We start from the raw sequence: 23,292 nt of genomic DNA on the forward strand, positions 1-23,292 counted from the left end.
GCCTCCGCCGCGCCGCCGGGAGGAGGTGCCCGAGGGGGGTGGGTGTCTCCGCCCGGCCCGGCCCGGCCCCGCAGCGGCGCGGGGAGGGGGAGAGGCGGCTCTGAGGGAGCGGGGCGGGTGTGCTCGGAGCTGCTCGGCGGCGCCTGAGGTGGACGCTCAGCTGTCCCCTGCGCCTTGAGGGCCCGATGGGAGAAGGCGACGCTCGCTTCGTGGAGGAGCCCGGCTACGCGCAGGTATGCGGCGTTACGGGTGCCGGTGCCGCTGCCTGCCCGGCGAAGCCTGCGGGTGCGCCCTGCACCGGCGGGGAGCCGTGAGGGCTGTGGGTGTGGGACCCTGGATCGCAGGGGCCGCGGCGAGGCCGAGAGATGCCCGTGCACCAGCGGCTCTCGCTTGGCACTGCGGTGCCCGGGGGCTCGGCCATGCGGGCTCAGAGCGCCCGGGGCTCCCCCTCGCCCTGAGATGGAGCCGTGGCGGGCGGCAGGGATTCGGCTCCCGGCGTGGGTGAGCCGTGGGCTGGAACGGGAACTGTAGAAACTCACAGAAGCGCCGGCGTTGTCCATAGGGCCGGCGGGAGGGCAGAGCCTCACCCGAGGGCATCGGCTGGGCTTAAACAGCTGTGTGTCTTCTCACTATCGCATCTGCGTCTGCCCAGCTGCGGGGTGGGCTGGGGTTTCTTTCAATTACCAGAAAAAAGATAATCAAACAAAAAACACAGAGGAAGAATAGGGCTTCTGCCTTTACAGATGCATTCCTGATCGGTCAGCAATGAGCACAATATGTGTATTGGTAGAAAAACACTTGGACCGTGTGTCATAGTGAATCACTTTACTGCCTGTTAAAATGCAACATGTGAGGTACCAGACTGTGTATTGAATGGTTTATTGTCCTGCTCTGGTAGAAATATCTAGAATACTAACCAAAAAAAGGCCATTAATAGTGATTATAATCATTTCTGATAAACTTACTGCAGTATATAACTATCTTTGACACTAGGCTCTCATCTCCATCAGATAGATCTATTGGTACAGATAAATTTTGATACCTGGTAGCTTGAGCTAGGTGCCTCAAAAGAGGGACCCCCAGACAAATAAATTCCTGGGCAATTATTATTACAGTCTAAACTCTGCACACAACAGCGTGGATCAATAGCCATATTAGAGTCTGGGCCCTTCTTGACCTTCATTGTTTTGCTCTTTTGTTACCAAGTGTTTGCCACGTGGTCATCTTCACATCCTCTTATGTCTGTTTCTGTGGTAGTTTCAGTCAGTTCTGTAGTCCATGTTATAATGTGGTTGCTCAGCTATTAATTTTTGAGTAGTATTTAAATTACAGCTTTGTCTATTCTAACTATTAATAATGTTTAAGCTGTTAGTTCCAGGTTTCACTGTGATCCACCTTTGACTTATGCAATATAGCTATATAGCTCAGCTTGCTATAACAATTCTAGCTACTTATGCCAAGCAAGCACTTAGCTACTTTCAAATAATACGATTTTTTTCAATAATTCTACCTTTGTTTTGGTAAGCATACCTTTAATAATTTGATTAATAATTTATTAATAATAATTAAATAATTTAGTCTTTTATAGGAGTTTAACCTCATGCCTTAGCAGAATTTGAAGGCAAGGTTCACTCTGTTAATTACTACCTAGGCCATTATTCACACACAGGGACAGAGGTGGTGTGTACATCTATACCTGTGCACAAAGTTACTATGAAAGGTTCCCCTGGAGTCAGTGGAATGCCTCAAATCCATTTACATTTCTCAGCAGTCAAGAGTTGTGCCTCGAGGCCTGTAGGGGGATGGTCTTTCCTGTATGGGAGGCTTGAGGGTTCATGAGCTCCAGGTGGTGGCCACAGCCTGCTGGAGTGTGGGAGAGTTCAAAGGGCCTCTTTTGGTACTGCTCTTTATTGGGCCAGGAGATGCTTGAATTTAGTCAAAAATATGTTTCCATCCTAGCCATAAACCAAGTTCTAAAGTACTGGAAGTTTTGGGGGAGAAAAGTCCAGTAACAATGGTGCAGTTTCATTTGCGCTGCAGCTGGGGGAGGTAACTCCTGAAATCCTAGAGCAGGCCTGAGGAGGTGTGGGAGGGAATGCACCGTCACAGTTCCCCCATGTCTGAAGTCAGTTCAGGTGCTCCACAGAGTGACAGTGTGGTCACCTCTTGCTTCTCTAGACAGGTTAATGCTATGTTCCAATTGTAATTGGAGGGAAATGTTTGGTTATCTAATTATTATGGTTTTGTTAAATGGTAAGAATATGTATCAGGAATGCCTCTTCAACAGTGCCATCCATCAAGTTATTCTCCACACTACACCATACTGAAATGCTGTTCAATAAGAAGCATTATCCCAATTTACATTTTGCATTTCAGTGGGGAAGGTGCCCTCATGACCTTCCCTTATAATTACTGTTAGCAGTAAATTTTACCCACAGTGAAGAAACATATATAGTGTGGAATGTACTATAGTTACCATATTGATTAAAATAAAGAAAAGAAGTGAAGGTCTCCAGCCTGTGGGAACTTGTTGATGTGTGAATCAAATTTGGTTCATGCTGGCAATGGTTGCTCCTGCAAGAAGGATAAGCAATCTTTTGATGGCTAACTTGATCTCCTGGAGATGTGCTGGCATCATTCCTAGTGCCATTCCTGAAAAGAGAAAACAACAATATCCACAGTGGATATTGTAATCCAGTGGATTATGCCCTGCATTCATTTGCTTTTTCTGTTGTGGATATTAGTATTTGCCCCATAAATTTATTAAATCAACTTTTTAGTATTGATTGGTTTCCTGTAAACAAACCTTGTACCTGTGACTCGTGTATGACATGATAATGGGGATGGATATCCTATGGCATCCACCAGAGCAGTTCTGGTACAGCAATCATATTAATCTGTTCAGTGCTTTGTTGGATTCCTCCAATTTAAGGTTGTCTTATTTCTTGTTAATGTTGCATTGAAATACAGAAATCCAGATGCAGCTTCCTGGTGCATTTCCTGAACTGCACCAATAGTATGTGAGAATGAAGCAGGATTAGACTGCTTTTTTCATCTGGTTTGTAATCCAACCATACCGTAATCTTTATGCTGCAAACTGAATGGCTTGTTCTGCTCTGGCCAGGGAGTGGTGGCTAATTGGGCAAACAGACACTTTGTCTGTCTCTTCAAGACTTCTACAAATACAGCTTGTTGGCAGGTTTTGCTTATTGCTGCTTGTAGGCCACTCCAGGAGCACCAAGGAGTAGCTCATGCTGCTCAAGTTTGGAACTTGTACTTGAGAATTGCTGTGCTCAAAACCATTTTGTGATGGCCTCTCAGCTGTGAGCCAGTGCTAATTTAAAGTAGTGCCTACAAGCAGTACATGGGGTCTTTGTAAACTGTTGCAATTTCTTACGATGGCTCTGGATTGGCTTCATCTTTTAGATGTATATATTACTGTGTTATTGTTTTGTGTTTCAGCTTTACACACATGCCTTAAAAACTGGCCTTCTGCTAAAGTTATCTTTGGACAGCAGTCCCCAGCCACAAGATGTGGCAAAGGCTGCCAGAGGTTAAATAAATCATTGTTCATTGTAAGCTAGAGACCATATATAGTCACGTAAACAGAGAGCACTTTTCTCAGAAAAAGTTGTGCAGGATGAGCAGTCACTGTGGATAAAAGAATGGTGGATAATTTTTTAAATGCTGTGTTCAGAGAAGAACCTCTCTATTTACCTAATGGTGTTTTCCTCATCTTGTTTAAACAATTGATCAGATCCTGATCCATGTAAACATGTTCTGTTAGAATATTGGAGAAAATTTTGAATGCTCTTTCTCTCCTAAAACCTGTTTCTCTCATTGATGATTTTCTAGGGGCTTGCTCTGATGTGATCCAGTGTGACACTGGCCAGAGCTCTAATGTACTAATTTCTGTAAATTCTTAAGCAAACCAAAAAGGGAGACATGTATTCTTTTCATTATTTTGCATTTTTCCTACTCATATTCATGCTTATTGGTGGTGTTGAAATTCTGATACATCCGGATCAATAATTTAAATGGGACAGAATAATTCAGACCTCAAAAGAACTGAAAATAGTTGAATTTCAATTTAATTTATTTTTTAAGTTCTAATATTGCAGGGTGTTACATAGAAAGAGTTTGTTTGTTAAGGTGTTACTGGAAGTCATCAATTCTTGGGTGCTGCATGTACTAGTGCTTTCTTCCTTTTCTTTAAGTTCCTTAGATTAAGAAAAAAACTTAAGTTGCCAGGTATGAGTATCCTTCGAATATTTCTTTCTTTCTTTCAGTGGTTTATATACTTGGCTGCAATGCCTGCACAGTCACCTGGCCCATCTAGCCAGTTTGTGTACTTAACCTGCACAAATTGTTTGTTGTTCTTAGATTTGTCTTCACTCTTAGGTTTTGTCGGTAAGTTGAGCTTTTGCTATGCTAGACAAATTCTTAGGGTTACATTGGTTTGTGTGGCTTTGGTCTCTTTTTTGTGAGGAGCTTTGACCCTTATGGGGCTCTTCCAATCTGAGATACTCTTAGGATTCTATGGATGTCTTTTAGATACAGGAAAAATATACTACACAGTTACTGAAGTGAAGCATTAACATTTTTGGGGAATAGGAACAGCAAAGTATTTTGTGGACGTTGTGGACAACTCTCAGCAGCTGTTAGAGGTGGACTGCTGGTCCAGGTGGATCTGTGTCAGGTCCAGGATGGCTGTTTTCATGTTGTTCTGCTTGCTAAGCTGGAATTGGTCAGAGTGCCTTGTAAGCAGGCTGGCAGTGATGCACTTCTTGGCTCTGTACTGGGGTACTCTGTTGGACCCCTCCACTTCAAGAAACCAAGCAGTATCCTGCAAACATTTCTTTTAATCAACTTACCAGTTGCATTATTTCCTAATACTAGCAAAAGTATTTAACTCCTCTGTCCCTTCCTTCCTTATCCCTCCAAGACGCTGGGATTGAGGGATAGAATACATAGTTACCATTGTGTATCAGTGATGAGGGGGATTTATCTTGGTCTGCAGCAGCAAGGACACCTCCTCTTGCAAAAAATCTGTTCTTTGTGTTTTCTGGGATATTTGAGGCAGGTAGGGCCCTGAAAAGGTGCTGCTTGCAAACAAACATTTTGCACAGCTAGAAAAGGAAGAAAGGAGTCCTTCTTGCAATATGAAAAATGCAAACTGCACGTCCCCAACCCATTCATAGTGACAATGTCATACCTTGGCTGGGGTTTAAGGCCCGTTACAGCAGCAGTCTTTTGGGATAAGGAATTTTGTGGTGGTTTTTTGTTTTGTTTTGTTTTTCTTTTTTTTTTTTTCTTTTTTTTTTAACAAGGCTCAGCAAGGTTTATGAGCCTGTAAAAGATGTGTAGTATGAATTATGACTCTGGGGCCTGGAAAGATAGACAGTGACAGGTATCTGAGGACTGGAATAAAAAACTAAAGCAACTGGTTACACAATCACTATAGGGAAACACATTCGCACTCTTCTTGTGCCACACAGCTGTGCTGTCTGGTGAGGCAGCTGAAGCATGTCCAAGCATGTCCACAGGCCGCTGCTGGCTCAAAGCACTGGCTGCAATTGCCTGGTTGTTTCATCAGAGCTTGGTCTCCTGGCCTCTGCAAACCAACTGCTGACACCACACTTGCTTTGTGCTGGGAGAAGTTACTGCAGCTGTTGAACATGAGCAGCTCTCTGTGGAGTTAAGACACACTGCAGCCATGATTATCAGCATTGCCACAAGGGTGCTTTATGGGGATTGGTGGTTCAGTGCCCCTTTCAGAAGTTTCCTTTTACCTCATATGCCGATTCTTGATTTGTGTCCAACTGAGCACCCTGTTGCCTCTCTTTCCACACAGAACTTTTATGGACAGGTGGCTACTGGAATTGAGCTGTGGTGGTCCCTTAAATTGAAAGGTATATTCTCTCATAAGGTGTCTGCTGTGCTGCAATGGTTAAATGTATGGGAAAGTATTACAGTTTACCAACATTCTTTTTCTGTACCTTGGGCGATACAGAGAGTGTATATTTTTGTACAGATATAAAACACACACTATATATAGTGAACATTAAGTTTTATATATCACATATGTGCATACATTTTGTACACATACACTATTAGAGTGCTGTACCACTCTATATATTGTATAGACTACATCTAGTACTATTATGTGTATTGTATATATGAGCATACATATAAAGCCAAATATATTAGATTTGTTCAAAACGTACTATGATCAGCTACTTAACTGTTCTGCCAGTTGATATTTTGTCTTCTTGTAGACAAATGTTTGTGGCCATCTTGTAAAGGAGAGTAATTGCTTAATAAGAGCAGGTTGAGTTCTTATCTTTGAGATGCTCTGAAGGGTCTAGCAGCATTTTCTGGGTCTAGTTCTGGAAGCTTCTTGGCCTCAACTACAAAGAGTGGCCTAGCATATATCCAGCTAACCTTTTTCTTTGGGCATTGTTGCATCAAAAGGCCTTTCAGCAACAATGAGTAAAAGCATACAGTGAGGGCTGATATCTTAGAGGTGGAGCCACATTTTGTTTGTTGGGTTTGGTGGGATTTTTTTCCCTGCATAATTTTGGCTTTTCCATAGGGCTTTTTTGGTGGACTTGAAACTACCCTGCAACTGTGTTGTATCAAATTTCCACTGCTAAATACAAACAGGTATGCAAAGTTCTTGACCAATTTTGGGGGATGTATCCATCTCCACTACTTACTCAAATACTCGTCTGGCACTATTTAAGAAGATTTTTAGGCGGTTGCTTGCATGGAAGGGCTCCAGGGCACAGGGGAGCCGTGTCCCGGTGGGAGCTGGCATGTGGTGCTCTGACTCCTACCAGTGCTGGCAATGGCAGCAAGCAGCAGAGAGCCTGCGAGCCCGAGATTGTGCCTTATCTCCTGCTGCTCCTTATCTGCCCCTTGCATGGAGCAGGGCAGCGAGAGCTACAGCAGTGCTGAGGGAGAACTTGTTAAAGCCTGCCACTTTCAGCCTGTTCTTTTGGGGAACTGTGGCCACCTCAATTAAGTATGAGAAAAATCACTATTACCAAGACCATCTTTAATTTAAAAGAATTTATTTCACACTTCTATACAAATATCCACAGGTAATTTCTAATCATGGAATGATGCAGCATTCTTAGCTGGTATAACAAAAGTTTGAGATAAAAATATACCAATGACGTGACTTATTTTTCAAGAACTTTAACACTTCTAAGACATTCATGTTCTTAGATGAGGGCCACAATCTGATTTTATACTCAGGGGTATTTCTCAAGCTTCTTAGCCCCTGCTTAGCCTGGCTTCTGATGCTGCTGAGCCTTTAAGCAAATAAACTAGGATTCTAAAAGCTCAAAAATTGGGTAACATCTGAATTAATATGTAAGCATTCATAAAGTCAGGTCATAACATACTGAGATTATCTAGTTTAATAGACTCATCTTAGTTAACACTAAAAGGTAACTTTTTAGGTGACCACACCTTCCAAGAAGGTACATTCAAAATCAGCAGTAAAAATAAGATATTTGACAACTGTCCTCCTAGCAGGTTTTTACCCCATGAGGGGAAAAAGTACCAAGAGGTTTTTGCATAGTTCATAGTAGAAGCAATTAAACATGCATACTTTCTGAGCAGAATTTTGTTTCACATGGAATACACAACTGTGAGCTAAATCTTTGTTCTTAAATAGTACCAAGGCTTTAGAATATGGGTAAAAAAGTAAACTCTTTAAATCACTCTCTCAGTTCCGTTACAATAACCAAATTGCTAATAACACGGTTCTACCTTTATCAACATTCAGGTATTCAAGATGATTCAGTAGTCTCAACGTGGATCAGCTCACATCCTGACAGTTAAGGTAAGTAAGGCATCTATAGCCTCCAAGTGCTATACAACAGTTGCAGTAGTCAAGGCCTTTTGCCAACCAGGAAGTCCTTATGAAGCTGGAAAGAGGTTTCCAGAGGACTTTTCACTTTCTTGCAGTGCGTATAAAATAGTATCTAAAACACCACTTCACTTTGGTGTCCAAATTGTTAAACAGTCCACAGTAATATACAAATCATGTTACAGGACCTGATGTTACAAACATCAGGAAAAGAAAGCACCCATAGACATCATTTGCATAAATATTTACATTTTAGAAAGCATTGGCACCTTCAGTGATTTATTAAAATGCAGTGAAAGCCTCAGGTCTCATAATTTGAAGTTCCAACAGAGAAACACAAAAACCAGAACAGTGGATTTAAAAATTCAGTAGTCTTCAGCCTACCAGTTAGTCAAAGACAATGATTTATAATAAAAATAAATACAAAAATGACTAATATATATATATATATACAGAAAGTACATCTAATATTCAAGCCTCTCTTAAAAAAAAAAAAAGGTATTTGTTGTGAGCAAGAATCACACAATCTGATCTTAAAAAAAAAAGAACCCAAAATCAAGCAACATGACCCATTGCATTGCACACATAATTTAAGACAATGCTTTTTGTTAAGCCCTAACTACTGCAGCAGGCAAAGGTTATGACTAAAGCAGACTTGCAGGTCTTCAGTTATACTTGAACAAAGTGTGCTAAGGCCACTGTGTGTTTATAAAGCACTGTGCATTGAGGGAAAAATGGAGAACTCATCTTGACCTTAATCATGCATGCCTTAAATAACAGGGAAGAAAGTCAGGATCGCAGGAGAATCAGAAGGTCTGCTGTAGTGGTTTTGCTTATTTTGCAGAAAAGACCCCACATCAGCATAATATTATCTGAAGTGAGATTAGATTTAAGGCGGATGAAGAGGCAGTGTGGAAATTAAATAAGGCAAATGAAGTCTGTTGAAGGCATTTTAACTGTGCAAATAAAAGCCTCAATATAAGTAGTAATATCTACAATCAAATGGTGAATGTCCTTAGTGTTCACAGGTCTAACTTCATCAGTATTCCATGAATGAAAACCTTATCCTCTGTCTGAACTTTGTGGATAAACAACAGTTTTGCCTAAGAATAACTTTCATTTTCATTCCATTTGGTGAACCACTGTTTTATCTCAAGATCTTGGTTTTTCCCATCTTTGATCTGTCGCTCCTCTTTTCGAATTCTTACAGCGTGATAGCGGGGGACACTGTCTTCGTACCTGGAACGCCGGAAGAACCCGCACTGCACAGAGAAGGAAAAGAACAGTTTAGGTGTAAGTTGCTGCCAAAGTACTACAACTGTAGAGGCAGTAAATTCTTTCTTCACACAAATATACAGGTAAGAGAATTGAAAACAGAAGTACGTATGCCAAAAATGTAGCATATTTAGCTGTAAAAATGTGAGCCAAGAGGTCCAAATTAGCTGTTCAGCAGCAGTTAAAGACAAAGGGCATGCTCTGACTATCCATGGTAATCAAATACCTTAAAAAGATTCCCTCCAATACAAAGCTGTTCATTCATCTAATGAGGACATTTACTGCTACACACAGGAAAGCTGCTTCTCCTGAATCAAAGGTAGGTATGTACTGCAGTGTCTTCCTGTATGATGACATGATTTACCTTTAAGAACCTACAGAAAGATTTCCAGAACATTCAAAAAAAGTTACCCTAAGGGCCTTGGTTTTCAAAGCACCATTTCCATTTCAGTCACCTGAACTAACTACACATATGCTGTATTAGAAACATGAGTCTTGCTTGCCATGGGAAGTCACCCTGGATGGAACCTGTAACAGCTTATTTGTACTCTGCAGTTTTTTATTCAAAGCCACTGTAAAAACTGATTTTGAATATCGAGGCATGGACTAGAATTGATTTCCAAAACAAAAGGGAGCTATGGCCACAATATACAAAGATAATTACTCGTACACACTCAGCTTTACATCCTTCAGGTTAAGAGACATTGTGCCATCCAGCTGTCATTAGATACTGCTGGGGGTAAGAACATGTTAAAGCGAGCAAGCTTTTTTCCATAGCATTGAGGGTGCTAGATTTTTTGTTTCTGTTTGGTCCATGGTTTGGGTGTTTTTTAATATTAGAAGTTAGATACAACTGAATTTTAAAAAATTACAGTGAACAAAGACCAATTCTTTAGCATCTCATTAAACACTGTTTTGAAATAATTCATAAAGAATTCCTCCCCACTCCCTCATCCCAAGCACACTTATGGATACAATGTACATGCACGTAATATCTTAAGTGGAATAAAGGTTGCTGGAAGCAATAAATCATCATGCATCTTGTAACTTCAGCAAAGTGTGTTCCTAGAGAAGTACACCTTAGAACTCAAGTAAAACAGATGTGAGACCTGCAATAAATTCTCATTATGGAAACTCTTCTCCGATGTAAGCAACATGTACAGCATGCACTTAAGGTTAGTAAAGCAAATATATGTATTGTTGCTGTAGTCTTATCTTTGCATCTTAACTCTACAGTGTTGATTCCCATCTTGCAAGCTTAAAGACTTATTTGTAATGTTAAAGCATAAATAAAAAAAAAATACTGAAGCCTGTTGCAACAGCTTACCATGTTTTTTAAAAAATAAGTAAGAAGCATTTTAGACCAGCGTAAACCTCTGTATGTTCACATGCACCAAAAGCTGAAAATCTATCAACAGAAGGCGCAAGCAAGTATGATAGCTTGAAATCCGAAAGTTAATAGAACTTATGCAGAAAAAGCTTCACAGTTAGCCACTGCAACCATAGCATGTGCCACAGCTAGAAATTAAAAAATATCATCAGTTACCAATTACAGAAGTAGATCAGTACTATGCATCAGAAGTAAGTCTCTCTTTATCAGATGGCTGAGCATGGATCTCAGCCTTGTGATATGTGGCATCGTAATGATCTTTCTTATTTCTCTTGAAGAAACCACACTACAAGGAAGCAAGGTATTTAGTCATTTTTTGTTGACTGGAAGAAGTCAAACCTATTAAAACTGTCACCTGTCTTCCCATTATCACTTCACAGGTCAAAGAAACAAAAAGAAAAAAGTCATATTCACAAGAACTCAACTGTTTCTACAGCTATACAATAACAGAATAAAATAACCTGAGTTATTAACAGAGTAACCTGAGAATTATTATTTCAGAGGCATTTTGATAAATTTGTAGAGAATCTGTTTGGGTTTTTTTAAGAAAAGCTACAATAAAGTATGTCCATAGCAAGTGAAGGTGGCTGTGAAGAGCAGAAGGAAGCCTATACAGAAACCTGTTTGTGGACTAGTGCACTGGACAGACAAAACCGCACGGTGTAGAACAAAACCAGTTACTGCTTTGACCCCTTCAGTACAAGCTTTTGTCTTAAACCAATGATGTATCTGTCCTTCCAGTACAACGTTTGTCCTTCATAGAACATCACAGTCTGTGTCATCAAAAACAGCATTTTTCACTGGGTGTGCATGTCAAAAATGTTTGTTATTTTCATGCACAGTAAAACACTAGTAGTTATAATGTAAAAGCCCACACAGTATTCATTCATCTGGAGTAATTACAGGAGCAGCTGGGCATTTTTTAGAAAATAAGGAAATCAGAACTATCCTATGTGAAGTAACTTGCAGCAAATAGCTCCTCAAAGCTAACTGCTGCAGTTTCACTGGAAAAAAAAGTGACAGAGAGGATATTCTTCACCTCCTCTTCCTTAATAACCTTCTGCTATTCCATAACAGCAAATACTAACTGCCTACACCTATAAATAAAAGGATTGCTCTGTTATACTTGGGACCACAAATAATTGTAATTTTTACAGTGGTCATTAGAAAAAAAGATACCTGATTTTGCAAATAGTTACCCTTTTGTTATACCTCTTTCTTTATTTAAGGTTTCTAATATAAAAAAGCAGTAATAAGAAATTCACCAGCACACATGGCTATGTATTAATACTGTGCTTTTGGTTATTTTCATCTACTATCACTTTAATGGTTTTTCTGATGTTATGAGAACAGCGCCCTACTAAAGCACTTCTAAATAGCTCACATGAAGTTTTACACCTAATTGCAGAGGCTCCCAATACTTCTATCCATCTATATCAAACTATGGCCTCTGAACATTTGTTCAAGTTTCGTCTGGAGCTCAAAATACTTCCTTTTGAGGATGTGAGAACAGAAACATTATGTGACAAGTGTGCCCATACAACCATTTTCATTCCAAGTGTTGCTAAACTGAGAAACTGATAATGCATCATTTGTGCAGTTTTGCCCCATTTTGAGTCCCAAATAATTAATTAGTTCACTATCTTGTCAGTTACAGACCAGAAAATAAAAAATAACCAGATTAATAAAAGCTCACCTTCCATAGTAAGAATACCAACAGTGCAAGCATGAGTATTCCAGCAAGGATAGCCACTGCAATGATCCACCACGGAACTCCTGTATAAAGGGCTACTGGTTTTGCAGGAAATACAGTAACACGCACCTACGGGACAGAAAATGTGCAGGTGGAAGGAGTATTTTAGAAGGTACATGTTTAATTAGGAAGCTGCAATTTATATAGTCTTACCTCTCCTCTAACAAGATGTCTTCTACCAAATGCTTTTGAAGTTCCTACTGGTATCGTTTGAATATGATAACGAATTTTTTCAGCTCCATTAAAAGGTAAAAATTATCAGTAATTCAGAACTCTGTTAAAAAGTTAAACTTTTAGCTAGTTTTGTTTTAAATTCGTTTCATTCCTGGTCTTTGGAGATAAGGTAGAACAACCACAACCTTAATATGTGGTTAGCATTAAACATTGAACCTACCTGAGCAACTTCATTTGTGAGTTTAACATTCTTAGCCGCAGCAGGAACACTGATAGAAGCCCTAACAAGAATGTCAAGGTAATTCATTTTGGAGTATTCCTGTTCCAAAATAAAACATGAATATTAGACACAGAACAGGGAAGAACTCTGACCTTTCAAAAAGGTCAGGTAAGAGGACTTACCTCTAAGAAGGTGCTGTTCCACAGCCTGGAACGCAGCACAATAGATGCCTTGCTGTCTAAACCCTTCAGGGGACACTTTATATCCACACAGCGTGCATTCGCATTGCAGCTCTGCAATTACAGATTTCTACATGTAAATAAGATCACATCTTCACAGATTGTTTAAACCTCACCCCATGATTAAAAATTGGATTATATGTATCATACCTATATGCAAGACCACCATCTGTTTGTACTAAAAGTAATGGGGAAATACAATGAAGATGTTATTACTTGATTATCTTAAGGTAAGTAACTATGCAGATATTCTTTCCTAGTTCTTCCTCAGAGTAGATAATCTAAATGTTTGAATTTTAAAAGCATCAGTATTTGGATGTAAGATAAAAAGAAGGGAAAGAAAGAATTTCTTTCACTCTGCCAAACTCAGAAAAGCCCTCTTTTGAGTGCCAAGGGAGGTATCTGACAAGAATACAGCTGTTGCAATATCCTTACCAAGGTTTTATATTTTCTTTCTGAGAATAAAGAAAATGCCTGGCTGTCTGTAATCTGCTTCTCTGCAACTTCACGCTTCCTTCTTGAGTTATGGGATTCCTACAAGGAAAAAAAAGTAAAGAACTAAAAAGCAGTTTATCATAAGAATCTATTAATTCATGCAAGCAGAGAAACTAGAACTCAGTGTTTTCTTCTTCCAAAATCAGCATGTGACTGACAGCATTCTATATCCCTACTTACCTACATTTACTGCTAAGAATAAAATTTGACATTACTGAAAGAAAGGCCAACAGACTATTTTTTTTAATAGGGCAAGGGGAGGTTTAGATTTATAAAGCTTTCACTGCTATTTCCATTTTTATTTCTAGATAAAGGGTATTAATGATACTGTGCTAAAATAGTAAGAATGTACTACAGTCAGAAGATGCAGGTTTTTTAAACTGTATATTAATTACACACACTGCAAGTTACATTAACTAATACAGTGATCTGACAAAAACAGAAAACAGGTTTATGTGCATGCAGTTTTAATGCTGGGAAATAAAAACACCTCCCATATAATATTAAGATTATATGAAGAAGAAAAAAATGCAGCTTAAGTTTTAGGAAAAAGATTTTGCTAGAGAGGAACAATCCAGGGCTATGAAAATTGCTTTTTATTATATTTGTTTGAAATAAATAAATGAAAGTTCAAGCCCCCTGTCTTCAAAAAAAAGCATGGAATGCCCCTAGGCTGGGAAGATATTTCGTTATTTATTGTTTTTTGAGTAAGAACTCAGATGTTTTTATTACTGAGCAATTTTCAATAATACTGGTAAAATTTATTAGAACAGTCAGCAGTTTCATCCTGTATAAGAGCCTATGACAGCAGTGCCCATTGCAAAAATGGTCATCGTGACATAGCATCTATCCTTTAGCATATCAGCCTTATTAGCTGCTATGAAGTCTCTCGATAGGCTTATTCACTGATATACTGGTCATGTATTGTGCTTCTGAGCTGCTTAAGATAAAAAGTAACTCCTCCTAGAGGCAAGCTCTCATGCCTTACTCTCACTTGCTGTGGGGTGCTTTTATGTTATACCAATTCACCAGCAGAAGACTGTAACATACCGCAACACGCAAACTGTTGATTTCATTCTCAGGTTGACAGTAGACTTTTTCCAAGCCTTTGGAGTCTATTTTCATCAGATAAAGCAGCCATTTGCCATTACTAATTTCTTTCGGCCACTGGATGTCCAAGGAAGCAGTGCCAAATGTTTTCAGTGGTCTGCCCAAGTTAGTTACCTGTTAAAATAAACATTCTTTGAACTGTGAAATACTTTTCAGAGGGATTTTCTTCCTGAAAACATTATTGACTTGGACAAGCTTCAAGCATGCAGCTAACAGGAAATTTAGATCAGATCAGTCAAAACAGTACAAAGCATATACTAAAACTAGCACAAATTGGAGAGCATGTAGATACATAGAAGGATTAGAATTCCCTAACATGAACTTTTAGTTGTTGATTTTTAGAAATTAATCTTCCTGTGAAACAACAACTCAAATTTAGAGTTAACAAATCAGTTAGTTGCGTAACTGAGGCAAACTGCAAGTTTCTGAGGAACTCTGACACAGAGAACAAGCTCTTGCTCTTTTAAGTTTATTCCCAACCTCTTTTTTTATTTTATTAGTGTTACTAATCATGCTAGCAAATTTTAAATCAGGTATTTTAACTGCTGCTGCTGCTATAATACATGGACCAGGTAAAGAAAGAAGTAAAGGACTGACAGAGATGGACTTTAATTTATCTTAGCCTCCTCCTGGCTGTATTATGCAGAAGACCAAGACAGTGGAATAAGCTCACACATTCAGAGGGGATCTCGCAGCACCTCCTTGCACTGGCTCTGTGCTCAGCCCGCTCTTGCTGCCTGTGTGCACCAGCAAACGCCTGGGCAGGCCCCAGGCAGGTTCTGCTTTACTTTGTTCCCTCCCTGCAGGGACTTTTATGCCGTAAAACTGAACGTGCATGAACTGCTCCAAAAAAAAAAAAAAGTGTGCAGGAATCCTCAGGCCACTTCCTTAGAATACGATCATAAAATATCAAGGCCTAAAAAAGCTTTAGCCCACAGTCAGACTGTATGTTCTGAACAGGAAGTCAGGATTTGGGACAAAGAAAGCAAATTTTATTATAGCAACTTTTCCAAGTATTCATATGCATAAAGCAAGAAGCTGTGCATTTGATTAAAAGCAGCTGTTGGCATTAATCTAAATTACTCACTCTGAATTCATACTCTATGAGGTTTCCAATATCATCTTCAGATTTCACTGCACTCTCACCAATGATGTTACCTCCAAAATATACCTGAGAAGGCTTAGCAACTCTGTTCAGGTGGGGGTGGGAAAGGAGAATAATCAGATTTTGATGAAGCTGAAGCACAACTGTTCCCAGATCCCCCAATCTGTCATGCTATCAACACCTACCCAGTGAGTGATAAAAGCAATTCAAGAACCACTTTAGCGCTGGCTATAATTGGAGTCAAATTAACTTGAGTGCTTGTTCTACAATGAAGAGAAAAAAATGGTGTTTATTTTACAAATTTAGTGGGTTTCTCTCTACTAGTAAATTACTTCTGTGAATTAAACAAATCAATTCAAAATGTTTACAACTGTATATCAAAGCAAAGTGCAGGTGCATGCACATGAAGAAAACTTACGTTTCCAGCTTCAGGTTAATGTCTAAGTCTGTTGTATCAACATTAACCTTAGTGGTACTTAAGATCAGATAAAAGGTTACCTAAACAGGAAAGAAGATAATGAAATACATAAGCTCTTTATAAGATATATTGATAGATGAAATTTTATAGAAAATTTCAGTATTAAGTTCTAGAGTTAAAAAGACAGATCCAAATCAAATTTCCAGTTGCGACACAGAGGAACTTTGGATGACTGCAGTTAGTCAGAATGAGATTTTACAACTAGAGTAAAGTAAGTGCAACTTACATTAGAATTTCTTTTGAAAGGATTTCCAAGTTCACACTCTGCTTGAGAACCATTTTGGTTAGCACCACATGTTAGCTGTTTTTCCTGATTAAACAGAACACATTTACAAGTAAAAATTTGCTGGAAATATTTAAATTTTTCAGTATTTTTTCTCTTAAAAATACTTACAGGATAACCCCTCATCTCTCTGAATGCAGAGTATGTCAGACTGTCTGGAAAAGTTGCAATTAGTTTAGCTTCATATGCATCTTCACCATCTTTTTGTGGATTTTTTGTATCAGATGGATTGTTTGTCACTGTTATTTCCAGGGCAATATCTTTCTGGTCTTTCAGAACAAGCACTGGCATGCCATTTTCACTACAGAAACAAAATGTACACGGTTTCTGTGCATTACGAAAACAAATGTGTATGCAAGTTTGCTTCTTATGATTGTTTCTCCAAATACAATTTCCTCTTATTAGGAGATAATTATAGTAAAACTATGAACATGCACAGTCATAGGATTTTTCCCCCACACCAGTAATTCATCTGACAGTAGTGAAGAGGACAAAAGAGGATGATAAACCCCTCAAGTAATCAGGAGTTTACAGTACTTCTGAACCAGCACTTGCATCTGACTCATGTAGTGATGAATTTTCTCCAAATCCATCTACTGACCTGCTTTAATCTTGTAACGTATACATGGGTTTGGCTTCCGAGAGTGGCACTCGCTGCTAAAAATGTCTGACTGCTGGCAGTAAATAAACATTTGTTTGTTTGTCTGTTTTACCCCCCGCTCCAATTTCACTGGCCCTCCAGGAAGGAGGGCTGCAGCAGGGTGCTGGGGCATGTGTTAAAATTTAATCATCACTGTGCTTCTCTGTAATGACTTCTCTTGGGCTATGAGACCATACTCTATTAAGTTGTCATACAGTCAAGTTTCATCTGCAAAATAGTTCACAGTGTCATACAATAAACTACTGCAAGGCTGGTTTAGAATATCATTTCTCCAGGTGTTTAATTGGTTTGTTTGTTTGTTTGTTTTTTCCTTTAGCCCACCCCTGCACTATTGCAGCCACTTAGTATCCATTCAACTCCGAACGACTTTTCTTCTCAAGCTCTTCCCCTCTGCCCCCATTCCTCACCCTGACAAATCAATACTATTACCAAGTGCTGTGTCTGCCATACACAGAAAAAAAGCTGCTCTCTTTCCCAAAATCCTCTCCTAAAAGTTCTTTTAAGGATTTGTTAATAATTTGAACTCCTCTCCTAAAAGTTCTTTTAGGGACTTGTTAATAATTTGAACTTTAGAAGTGTATTAATTGTGACTTACAGTGGTAAATAAGTAAACCTGTCTTCATTTCCCTCTCTCGTACAAAACCGGTACTGAAGCTTAAGATTGCTGTGACATTCATTGTCTTCTCCACAGCCTTCTTTTAAGAACTCCACCTAAATAAAACCAAACCGATTTTACCACCCAACACACAATAGTAGCTTAAAATCAGATTTCTGAAGCACATTGAATAAAGCATCTACATGGAACTCACAAGGCACTTTCCTGGACAGAGTTCAGATTTTAACCTGACTTAATTCTTGCCTGTTGAGTTTTGCTTCGTGAGATACAGCCCGTGATGCTGGTAGTTTAGAACTTTAAATGTAACTAAAAAGCAGAGTTGGATAGTTCTAAATGAGAGGTACACTTCTTATGAGAAAATACATCTTAAAGTCTGATTCTTCAATAAGCATTGAGGAAACGAGAATCTTTAATGGAGATATTCCCTCCCTTCTATGTCACTGCTGCAGTCACTGCTCAAATGCCATTTCAGCATCCTAACAGTGGACAAATTAAGAGTGTACATTATCTTGTTATGCTGGACAAATGTTCCCAGCAGGAGACAATGAATTTATTTTTAATCAAAAGTACAATTCCTCCTAAACTTACTGGAGAGAGGGAAGAAACTGAGGAGCTATACCATCTTCACTTTTGTTGCAAAGAACACAGTGCATAGTTCCTAAAAGTTGTAACAAGTTCAGAACAAAAGATAAAATAATAATCCAATAGTTATATGTCCAGTGCCACCCCAGTAATTTCCTTTGGACATGATTTCATTTTCTACAGTCTTTAAAATTAAGTTATTTGTAGAAGTACAGATTTTTGTGAACATGTGGTATCAAAGGCTTACTTTTGTGGTGTCTGTTTCAGATTCATTTGAATTTAGAATTGGTATAAGATCTGGAAGTGCGCTCTCTTTTCTCTTGGATGGTGACTCCAGTCCAGCAATTTTAACACTGACTGATATTGGAATGGGACGTAGCTTATCTTTAATTTTTTCCTGTTAAAATATTATAAATTGCATCATTAGTGTACAGTGCAGAGAAGAAAAAAACAACACGAAGATGAGCTTTTGATACTGTATATAAATTCAGCATTTTCTAAACATGCAGGAACACAAAGAGCCCAGTGCTATTGTCCTTTTCTTTCCTCTGGTTTCCAAATCTGACTATTTCTCTCACCATTAAGAATTGCTAAGAACCAGGGCCAGTAATTCAGGCAGGTGAAATTCACACAGCTATAGTAAAATAACACACTGGAAGAAGTTTGAGTAACATGGTCTAGTAAAAGGTGTCCCAGCCCCTGGCACGGGAGTTGGAATTAGATGATCTTTAGGATCCCTTTCAACCCAAATCATTCTATGATTCTATTCTATTCATAAATTAAAGTTCTTTAATCTGCTGTGGTCAAAAGCAACCTTGGAGGCTGACTCATTCCTGCTGAGCCATGAAGAGGGAATCTGTTTAGCATCTGGAGCAATATCACCTCTAGGCGCCACTACAGCAGCCAAGTCAAGAGAGCACATACCAACCTTTCTTGCCTTGTCCATTCATCCACACCAAAACCCATGGGTTAAAATTCTTTTCCTGAACAGTAACACTATAAAATTCTCTAACGATTATTTCTGTTGGAAGCAGCTCTCCGTTTTTGGCACTTAGTTACTCTCTATTGTTCTAAATTAGTTCAGCTCCATTGACCTCCATGGTGTGCTGCAGTGGCTACTGTTTTTATCCATACTTTGCAAGAAAGGCAACAGGAGGAAGCAGCATGTGTGCAGAGAATAGTAAACTATGGTGGGTTTCTATTTTTTATCTATTATTTTTTTAAGTTTTTATATTGCATATGACTTTGAAATTATATACAAAGGTTCCTTCCATGAGGCTGCCAAAAAAGAGCATTCTTTTGTTTTAAGTGGATCTAAAGGAAACAGAAATAAAATGCTCTCCCTTACCTGCAGTATAAGCTTTGTAGTCACACACTCCCATGAGTTCTGTCCCCTGAGGGTTGTACTTGCAGTGAACTGATCAGACGAGTGGTCACTGAAGCGCACCCTGGAGGGCAGCCCCAGCTGCCGCCTCTCATTTTCCACTTCAAACGTGTAATTGATCTCTATGTAAAAAAATAAAGTATTGCCATTTTAAAAAGAACTTTAATTTCACAAGATATGATCTTAAGCATTATTCTAGAAGACTGTTCCAGACAGTGCTGGGCTTCACAAACTGTTTTCAGTCATTAAAAAAAAAACCTTCTCCATGTCAGTTTTGTCCTGCCACAGTTGAGGGCCAGGTACCCCGTGTGTGAATCTAAAGAAAATTTCTAAACCAAATCCTGTTATTCCCTAAGTAAACCGTTCCCTTGGGCATGCGGGGCTGGCTGGGAGAGCTGTAATTGCCGTACGGAGCCAGCAGAGGGCTGAGCTACCCACTGCAAATACCCCAACTGTGCTGTAGGGGGATTCTGCCGGGTCCCAAATGGCACCTGAGAGCCAGCAGGATTCTGAAGTCAAGATACACTGGTAATTTTAACACTGAAAGCAGAAGTGCGACTAGAGCTGTCCAGTTTTGTGCTGAGGCATGCTTTCCTAGATCTGAACTTGGTGCTTCTTTTAATGATTGCTTCACCGAGCTAATTCAGTGCTGCACTGATGAAACAGCACTGAGTGTGCCAAGGCACTGAGAGCTGCAAGCATTTCACCTGCTAAAGGACCCAGCACTCATTCGGGCACAGCCTTTGGATTTTAAAAGTAACTGAGAAACTCAAGACAATACAGGAGAAAAAGGGTCATTGGGCTTAAAGTTCTTCTCATTTCCTCTCAAAATCCTACACAGTTCTCTAAGAGGTAGTAACAGCAGCATTGTAACAAGTGCGTTACATCTTTATGGCACAGTCTTCTCCTATTAATGCAGACTTTTTTATTTCAGTTAATGATTTCCACAAAACCATTTTCATGAATACAGGATAGGTTCATACAGTAAACCTCCAATAAGAAATAATGCTCACTAAGGATGTATAAAATGGGCCTTAAAAAAGGTTTAAGATTCTCTAAAGCAGCACTAACCTAGAGAGGCGAAATGGTTTGGATCTGTATAGAAGCCATTTGATCACTGGCAGTTATATTACTTAGAAAGCTTTAATCTGTCATCCACAGAACAGCTTAACACACCAGCATGACTCTAAATACAGACTGTGCAACAGCTGAGCTTAGCACTGAGTCACATTTTAAATTTGTCAATCCCCATCTGAGATGAGTCACTATAATTTGAGTAATATGTTTCCATTATGAATGCTAAAGGAAAAAAAGTGACAAACAGATCAAAAATATTTATCTTCAGAACTTACTTATTCTTGGATTTAAATTTCTGGGGTTTGCAGTATATTTAAAACATGCTTTCACATCCATCCTGTAAAAAGTGCCAAGAAATTAGTATTAACTTTTAATAAGGCATGGTCCAACAGAATGAAAAGTTTTAACTGATAAGTCTTATGACTGTGGTATTTACTGCTTACTAGACTGAATTATAAAGCAAGAAAAAATGGTTAATAAGCAATTCAGCATTTGCTCTTATGTGTCTACTCAAAACAAAGCTGTTCAAGCCAAGATACTAGTGTTAGAAGTCTGAAGAGGCAAGGTGACATTCATTTTCAAAAATGAACGTTATGAGAAGGACATATTCCACACCTTGTCTTTAGTACAGTAGCCTGAAGAAATTCAGGAAGTCAAAATGAACATTTGCAGATACATTTGCTTAACCTGCATGACTCTCATATCCCTTCACTTAAACATGATCACTGAATGAATTTTGACAGTAGAAAGCTCAATACACCAAGGCTTCTGATAGAGTAATTTCTTTTTTCATTTACCTGATTTCACCATGGTCCTCAGGGTTCTTTTTCTTTAGATCAATTCTGTCAGGCTGTACTGTAATGTTTCTTCTAATGCTTATCACAGGCCGAGATCTTCATTTGGGGGAAAAATGGGGAATAAAAAGAAGATGTAAAAAAAGAAGTCATTTCTGTTAAGAAATAACTAATGTGAGTATCAGATTCCCTCCATGCCAGCATTGATTTGCAACGAAGACACTCCAAGAAACACAGAGTTTGGCTTTGACATTGGTTAGAAAAAAAACCTGAAAACTACTGAAAGCTAAGCAAAGGTCACTGAGAACAACTACAGATCCTGAGGGGGAAGCAGACTACAGTAATGTGACATTGCTGTTGTCAGTCTATACACTTAGAAAAAACAGAAAATTCAGTGGTGGTTTCTACCCCCAGTAGTAATTCAGCCCCTGGGAACAGCTATAGGTACTACAATTCATTCAGATTCATGTTCATAAGAGCTTTAATATGGAGCCTGGTGGCTGTGGGAAATGTTATTTCCTGCTTCCTCTGCATGTAGGCTGTAACCATACTTCTGCATGACAACCCGTCTTTTCTCTTTCTGGACAGGAGAAGACATTTCACATGAACAAATGAATGAGGTGATCCTGTTCTCATTAAAGCATCCAAAGGTTGTTTAAAACAGCTGGTAAGGCACCTGCTCCATTCAACTGGGCCACTGCTTTCACTGTTTGTCACCATAAGAGGTTTTTGTTCTCACCTTGGTAAAAGATTTTGTCCTGCCTTTATCAGCAAAAGATTAAAGCTCCTTTTGAGTAAGCAGAATGCTAAATAACCTGACCAAGTCCTCTACCACCTACTCTGTTCTCTTCCACAAGCCAGGTGAGTTGCTTTTCTTGGGGGCTGTTCCATTGTATTTAAGAACATTACAATTATGTGCACAGATTCTATACAACTTAGAGATGGCAGCATAAATTGTAGGAAGGGGTGTTCTGCCTGAAAAGTAAAGTTGTTTGTCCCAAAGCCCTGGTGTAATTAATTAAGGTTCCATATATAATACCTGTACACGTTTACAGAATCTGACAGGGAACCAACAGCAACATCAGGGTAGGAATTTTTATCCAGGTCCATATTTCCAGCAATAGAGTAACCAAAGAAATTGGTGTTTGTTTTTTCACCATCAAGAATCTAAAAAGCAAACAGATTGAGGGAATTCAGGCATTTAAAGTGATAAAGGTAAAGTAAGTAACAAGTGTACATAACTGTCTTACAGTCAGAGACGAAAGAGGGAAAGACATACAATGAAGAAGGACCTCTGAAATAGGACCTATGTGTTCAGCTCAGCTAAAGGATAATGAAGTGCCAGGATGATTTGCTCTTCTTCCAAGAAGTTACTTGGCAATAGCAGTGAGTACCAGAAATTACTGATCTGCTGAGAGCTTAGTTCATCTTTATTTACAGTATTCATGGACTATGAACACTTGAAACAGAAGTAGTATTCTATAAAGTATTCAAGCAGTATTCTAGGGAGTATAATGAAGTTCCATTCCCACTCTGCAAATTGGACACAGTGACCCTCAAAACAAAACAAAAACAAAAACCAAAAAAAAAAAAAAAAAAAAAAAAAAAAAAAAAAAAAAAAAAAAAAAAAAAAAAAAAAAAAAAAAAAAAAAAAAAAAAAAAAACAGCAACCAAACATTTTTAAGAAGGAAGTGAAACAGTAGTAATGAAAGAGAAAACAAAGAAACTAATTGTTTTCAAATCACCAGATTTTTTTTTTTAAAAACACAGGATT

At 38.9% G+C, this 23,292-nt stretch overlaps 1 protein-coding gene and 1 long non-coding RNA gene across 21 annotated transcripts in view; one reads left to right on the forward strand and one right to left on the reverse strand.

The window, feature by feature from the left end:
• The first annotated feature begins 68 nt into the window (after positions 1-68).
• On the forward strand, positions 69-23,022 carry LOC128790642 (uncharacterized). 6 transcript variants are annotated; one of them, XR_008431812.1, is made up of 7 exons: positions 69-233; positions 5,855-5,912; positions 6,596-6,666; positions 7,799-7,855; positions 9,093-9,240; positions 22,107-22,379; positions 22,771-23,022. It is a non-coding gene; the product is annotated as an uncharacterized LOC128790642 (long non-coding RNA). The 6 variants fall into 6 exon arrangements; XR_008431813.1 differs by lacking the exon at positions 6,596-6,666; XR_008431815.1 differs by lacking the exon at positions 5,855-5,912.
• The window catches only part of ITGA6 (integrin subunit alpha 6), a 127,888-nt gene continuing 111,655 nt past the window's right edge, over positions 7,060-23,292 (reverse strand). For 13 of the 15 annotated variants that reach the window (XM_053947561.1, XM_053947563.1, XM_053947575.1 and 10 more), the window contains 17 exons: positions 22,558-22,685; positions 21,522-21,617; positions 21,000-21,061; positions 19,612-19,769; positions 18,511-18,660; positions 17,661-17,776; positions 16,516-16,705; positions 16,348-16,431; positions 16,062-16,141; positions 15,829-15,906; positions 15,626-15,728; positions 14,479-14,652; positions 13,369-13,467; positions 12,877-12,987; positions 12,695-12,793; positions 12,244-12,369; positions 7,060-9,144 (listed from right to left, as the gene is read on the reverse strand). In XM_053947561.1, the coding sequence (XP_053803536.1) occupies positions 8,986-9,144; positions 12,244-12,369; positions 12,695-12,793; positions 12,877-12,987; positions 13,369-13,467; positions 14,479-14,652; positions 15,626-15,728; positions 15,829-15,906; positions 16,062-16,141; positions 16,348-16,431; positions 16,516-16,705; positions 17,661-17,776; positions 18,511-18,660; positions 19,612-19,769; positions 21,000-21,061; positions 21,522-21,617; positions 22,558-22,685 (2,013 nt within the window). In that variant the 3' untranslated portion in view covers positions 7,060-8,985. Of the gene's footprint in view, positions 9,145-10,703; positions 10,834-12,243; positions 12,370-12,694; positions 12,794-12,876; positions 12,988-13,368; positions 13,468-14,478; positions 14,653-15,625; positions 15,729-15,828; positions 15,907-16,061; positions 16,142-16,347; positions 16,432-16,515; positions 16,706-17,660; positions 17,777-18,510; positions 18,661-19,611; positions 19,770-20,999; positions 21,062-21,521; positions 21,618-22,557; positions 22,686-23,292 lie in introns of all 15 variants that reach the window. The other 2 variants (XM_053947560.1, XM_053947565.1) reach the window with 1 other exon arrangement.

Source organism: Vidua chalybeata, chromosome 7 (genome assembly GCF_026979565.1).
Source record: "Vidua chalybeata isolate OUT-0048 chromosome 7, bVidCha1 merged haplotype, whole genome shotgun sequence".
Classification (NCBI taxonomy): Eukaryota; Metazoa; Chordata; class Aves; order Passeriformes; family Viduidae; genus Vidua; species Vidua chalybeata.